Source organism: Pholis gunnellus, assembly GCF_910591455.1.
Source record: "Pholis gunnellus genome assembly, chromosome: 4".
Lineage (NCBI taxonomy): Eukaryota > Metazoa > Chordata > Actinopteri > Perciformes > Pholidae > Pholis > Pholis gunnellus.
This window is the reverse complement of record NC_136530.1, coordinates 4,845,345-4,850,851: the sequence shown is the minus strand read 5'-3', so window position 1 is coordinate 4,850,851 and position 5,507 is coordinate 4,845,345. Positions and strand designations below refer to the sequence as shown.

The window sequence follows — 5,507 nt, the reverse complement described above, 5'->3', positions numbered from 1 at the left end:
CAGAAGTCCCCAAATTAAGGGGAAAAAATGTAACTAATAGAATGAAAATTCCCCATTTGTTTACTTATATTAATTATTATTATTTTTTGCATCACAAGTTTTCTTACAAGTTTGTATTTAAATATGTGCTAATTTGCATACATTTTCAGAACAGAAATCTGAACTTTGGATGAAGCCAGGTTCAAAATTCTTCTTTTATTTCATTGACATATTAGAGTCAAAGGTTTTTACAGCGGGGGATTTTGGATATCTCTTTGTATCACTCCATAAAACCCAAAATACTGTCAACAGACATTTAAGAAAACGTTTTTAAGAATAAAATGTTTCAGGCTCTGAATGATATTTGAACAAATCCCTCCATAAAAACCTTTAGAATATAGAGAGCAATGCAACTGGAAAGTTTGCTGTATTTAAGTGCAACTGAAGTGGAGAGTTCTGGATCAGTCTGAATAAAAAAGCAGCCTTTAAAGATATGTTTTGTAAAATTACACAATGACACTACAGGGGAATAGGGTGAACAAATAAAAATAAAAATTTGATATCACAATAAAACTTCAGTTGATTACTTACATTAAGTTTCTTTATTACATTTTTTCTAAAAAAGGAATGTTTCATTATCAAAGCCATTATCGCATGTTAACTTTAGGGGAATTTAGGGGAAATAAAATGACAAAGTAGTCAAATAAACAGCTATATGTTGGATGTTTTCTCTCCACTAGTCTGAAAGAGCACATGTTCTGGAAGCAAAATAGCACAACATCTCTAAATGGGTGAGTGTTTTTAAAACGCAACTTTTTGTTTACCCGAGGTGCCTCTAAAACTCTTTGATTTAAGATGAAAGGCCCATTTCTGCAAGCTGGATCTAGCTGCTGCCTCGGCTTTGTGATTATTTTAAGAGCAGCTGTATATTAAACTGATAAAACTAAGAGAATATAATAAGGCTGTGCTGCTCGTTAGCTGTTAGCAGCCGTGCTCGTGCCTCTCGGTGTGACGGCGTCACGGCTCACCGGCAGCAGGCTGCAGTCAGCCCGGATGGATGCAGCTCAGTCCCGCACCGCTGACCGTCGCACCGCTCGGCCCGGTGGATAAAACGGAATATATTCTCCACCGAGATAAACTGCCAAATCGCATTTTGCAGCCGAGTAGCAGCGCAAATTAGAAAGACAACCCCGGCTCATTTCGCTGTTCTTTATGGCGTCTGGCTCCGGAGATGAAGAGGGAAACACGGAGGGTGTCTCATGGAGACTCATAGGCCCGGTAGCGGGACTCTCCACGAAGCGCTGCCGCCTCATGTACTCCTCGCTCGGCAGCGGCTCTGACGTCTGCCTCTTCTACGTGAAGGAGGAGTTCTTCGCGATGGACGCTCGCTGTTCACATTCCGGTAAAAAAAAGCATCGACCTTAACAACCTCTAAAAAGACAGAATAGTGCATAAGAGGCTACACAACACATTAAAAAAAAAGAGTTAAATAATAAGCGAATTCACTGTAATGACCCGACTGTACACCTGTGCGTCACTTCCTCAAACAGAGTATGAGGTTCTGGTTAATTTATCTCTCAGCTGGTACTGAAAGGTCTACAAAAAAAGTGGCAGCCTGCTGTCCTTTCATAGGTTTATCAGACCCACACATACAGTATATAAGGTGCGTCCACACCATGTTAACAGGGCCGTAACTAAACAGAGTGAGGGCAGAGTGGTTGCTTTGGGGCCCCTGGAACAGGGGGGGGGGGCTAATAGAGAGAGGAGGCCATCTAGCAATGTGTTATATTGGGTACACTCAGGTATATGCCTGTTTGAGAAACAACTAACTGTTCATTTTACTGTTATTTGCTATATACACTAAAAAAAATGAACATCAATTTTATTTTTTGGTTAAAAAGAAGTCAGTGGCAATCTAAAATGGAATTACATGCTTATTCTACATAAACTATTAAATCTACGAATAAATTATTTAAAAATATACTATTTTCATATTTTTGTCATATACAGATATACAATAATGATTTGCTCAGTTACATGTATGTTGATGTCGTCCAAAGTCAACATACTCGGCGTATGTCGTATCGTAGCTGAGGACATCTGCAAGCCGAGCCGGCAGTCATGCATTTTTAAATATGAAAGATGCAGTGAGTAAAGACGAGAGACAAAAGAACAGGAGACGGTAATAAAGCTCCCTAAATTAGATTGCAGCCCTCGGTGTGTGTTTGTGCGTCATAACGACCCCACGCCTCTGCTTGTTATGCAAACCTCACAACACAATCACATTATCTCGAGAAGGACGACAGCAAAAGTCATTTGTTTTGAAAAGACGGTGATTAACAATTTCCTGTCTTGCGTCTCCCAGGCGGTCCTCTGTGTGAGGGGGACATCGAGGAGGCCGACGGAGTCCTGCAGGTCTTCTGTCCCTGGCACGACTACGACTTTGACCTCAGGACGGGGAAGTCAGGGACGTCCTTACAGGTCAGTGAAAAACAGTAGTTGACCCCAAAAAGATGCCCAAAATATCATCATTAAGTACTTAGAGACGTGTCAAATCTCCATCGTGTCCTCAGCTGCATTCGCTGACTGCACCTCGGGGTCGACGAGAACATTCGCAGCGACATGTAGACAAATCGTCCACTTCTATCAGAAGTAGGAAGTTCCATTTATTGACACGGCATGGAAAAAAAAAATCACAGCTCATGAGTCAGAGTCAAGATTATATTTCCCCTTTTTGTTCTGCCGAACATCTTTTCTTTTCCCACCATTCTGTTGTTTGGTTGCAGTGAACGGTCCCAAACAAGAGCTTTACTTTCCGTAAACATCTTGTTCTCTTTTCCATTAATCATTTTCATAAACTGATGTTTCTCTCGTACATAACAAGCAGCAGAAGAAACATAAAAACAAACGGTTTTCACAAAAGGGTTCGTTACATTGTTTAACATTAAATATACTGTAAGCTCACTTCTTTTGACACATTAAGGCGTGAGTTCTTACTCATGTTGTTATTAGCTCTTATGTCTTCCTTTTTGTTTTTCTTTTTTTACAGCAACGAGTGTATGAAGTCAAGCTGGAGGACGGCAACGTGTACGTGAAGCACGGCAGTCGTCTCTCCCTGGAGCCATTTCCTGCGGAGCCGAAGAGTTGAACAACCTCTGCGTCTATTTTTAAGTCTTGTTCCACAAACCCAAGCAATCTGAAACATTCCTCAGCCTTATCTGTCTTTTTCACAGACCGCTTCTACTTTGATTTCTGTAAGCTCAGGATGATGTCAAAAGAGGATTGTCTTGAAGAGGACGTGACATCATGAAATTTGAGTTTTTCCCGCTGCCATTCCAGGTAGATTCTTCATCACAGACGCTGAACATGCACCAGACAGTAGCAAATATGCAACGTGAAAACACTAAATGTTACTTTTCTCACTAGATGTTGAGAGAACTCACCAGCATATAGTATTTTATTATTGGAAGGATAAAACTATTTGCCACTAGATCATTCTAGATTGTTAAGGATTCCTAAAGATATTATATAGTCTATTTATTGCCAGTGTTGTTGCACTTGTATTGCAAATCATTTCTGTTTTTGGCGTACAGAAAATGCTCCCAAATCTTTAATTTAAAGCAACTGCAAGAAACTTTTACTTTGTGTTGATTTTGGCGGTCCTTGTGGACAAAAGCGGTAGTGTTCCCGAGTGCCAGATTCCCTTAAGAAAACCATTAATTTTACCGCAATAGGGTCTGACAGTCGGCCCTGCTGAGTCCTGGCTCTGGTTCTCCCGTACCTCCTTTACCTCCAGCGGGCCCAGCAATACGGCTTCCGACTGCAGGTCGAAGGCGCCAGCGAAGCCGGATCTGTCCTCGGTGGGCCGGTGGCTGCTGGAGGCACCGCTTGAGTCTGAGCTGAAGGAGTTTTTGGGTGAACCTATCGGACCAGATAATGGGCATTAGGAATATCTATGAAGAAATAGCCAATCTTCTCGCTGAACTGCTTCATAACCAGTTAAAAGTTTCTCACAGTAACTTTTAATACAAAATCAAACCATAATTGCAATGAGGGGATGAATTGACAATGCAGCCAGACATGAAGCCTTTGTGTCATTAGAGTTGATATTAGAAGTCATTACAATACATGCAAAAAGCAGAGATAATCTAGTGATTTGTAACTGCAGTTCAATTGGACAACATGCACAAAATCAATAGTACAGATAAATCAATTATGTGTGTAATGTTGAGCTCCTAACAGGCTGCCAGTGTATTTCAACAAGTATTATATTCATGAGTATAAAGCTTCCACTCATTTCAGTGGAAGAATCGGTACAATCATGTAACAGCGGAGACGTAATGACACTTTCTTTCAGCAGCTAATGTCTAACTAAACGAAACCGTCTCATTACCGTCAATAACTCTCTTCCATGTTTTCAACTCACTTGCTGAGTTGTGGCCTTTGGATACATTTAGACACTTATTCCAGTGATGTCGCGCAACAGAAACTCCCTTTCAGAATTTGTATTTCTGAACGGGTTTAAAAAAGAATATATATATATATATATATATAAAAAAAAAAATAGAGTTACAGCAAGTAGAACACACATGAAAGGCACTGCAATTAGGATTGGTGGCGGTCCCGGAGTCAAGATGTCTCCATCAGCGTTTCCCTCCGTTCCTGGCCTGTGCACTGACAGGTTTGTCTGTTACTGACGCAATGGGACTCAAAAGAAATGGTTCGTAAGGCGCCAGAGGAAGGTTCACGACCTGAAATGCACCATTGACTCAAGAAAAGTGTGTTTTTCTAGCTTTGTGTGTGTGTATGTTTCTCTTTATTTCCCAGTGGTGAGGGAACTCACTCACTATATTTTCTGGCAGAAGCACAGCGCCCAGTCATGAAGGTGTCAGTGACGGTGTGGCATAACGCTCTCATTTTCCTTCCTGCTGTGCAACTTTATTACAGTAATAATTCCACTGGCTAAAAATATCTGTTGTGTGCAGCATAACTCATCACCTGCAGGGTAATGGGCGTACACAACAGGGATGCAGCTATTGTGTGTCGGTAGAAAAGTGAAAGTAAACATTGTTCAGGATGCTGCACAGGTCAGGAAGCTGCTTCTTACATTCTTACCTCTTGAGATCTTGAGTCTCGCTGAGAAACAGACAGCGTTCAGTTTAGCCTTTCGCTACATTCTCTTAAAAGTTTTAATGCATTTTGCTTCTTGTTTATGTGAATTATGTTAATTTTAACAACCTGATCACTTGTACTGTAAACTGCTGTTTGCTGTTAACTATATTTATTGTTGTGACTCATGCAAAGCTGAATATTTATCTGTATTGTTTAATTCACAAAATTATAATATCTTGTATTTCAAAGAAAAAAAAATTTTCATCACAAATGTGACTTTTTGTGTCTTTAATATATACTGTAAAACACAACTCAGAAAATATGAATCAGAAGTTTACACAAAATCATTTATTTACAGTTTCTTGTTCGTACAATAATAGTAGATTTAATACAATACACAATTTACACATAGAAAC

At 40.1% G+C, this 5,507-nt stretch overlaps 1 protein-coding gene across 1 annotated transcript; it reads left to right on the top strand.

The window, feature by feature from the left end:
• Positions 1-1,191: 1,191 nt before the first annotated feature.
• Positions 1,192-3,162, top strand: LOC306694486 (Rieske domain-containing protein; the record flags this gene model as incomplete). Its single annotated transcript, XM_079157366.1, has 3 exons — positions 1,192-1,381; positions 2,345-2,460; positions 3,029-3,162. 3 exons carry the CDS (start codon positions 1,192-1,194, stop codon positions 3,125-3,127), a joined length of 405 nt encoding a protein of 134 aa, XP_079013492.1. The 3' UTR covers positions 3,128-3,162.
• Between the last annotated feature and the right edge of the window lie 2,345 nt (positions 3,163-5,507).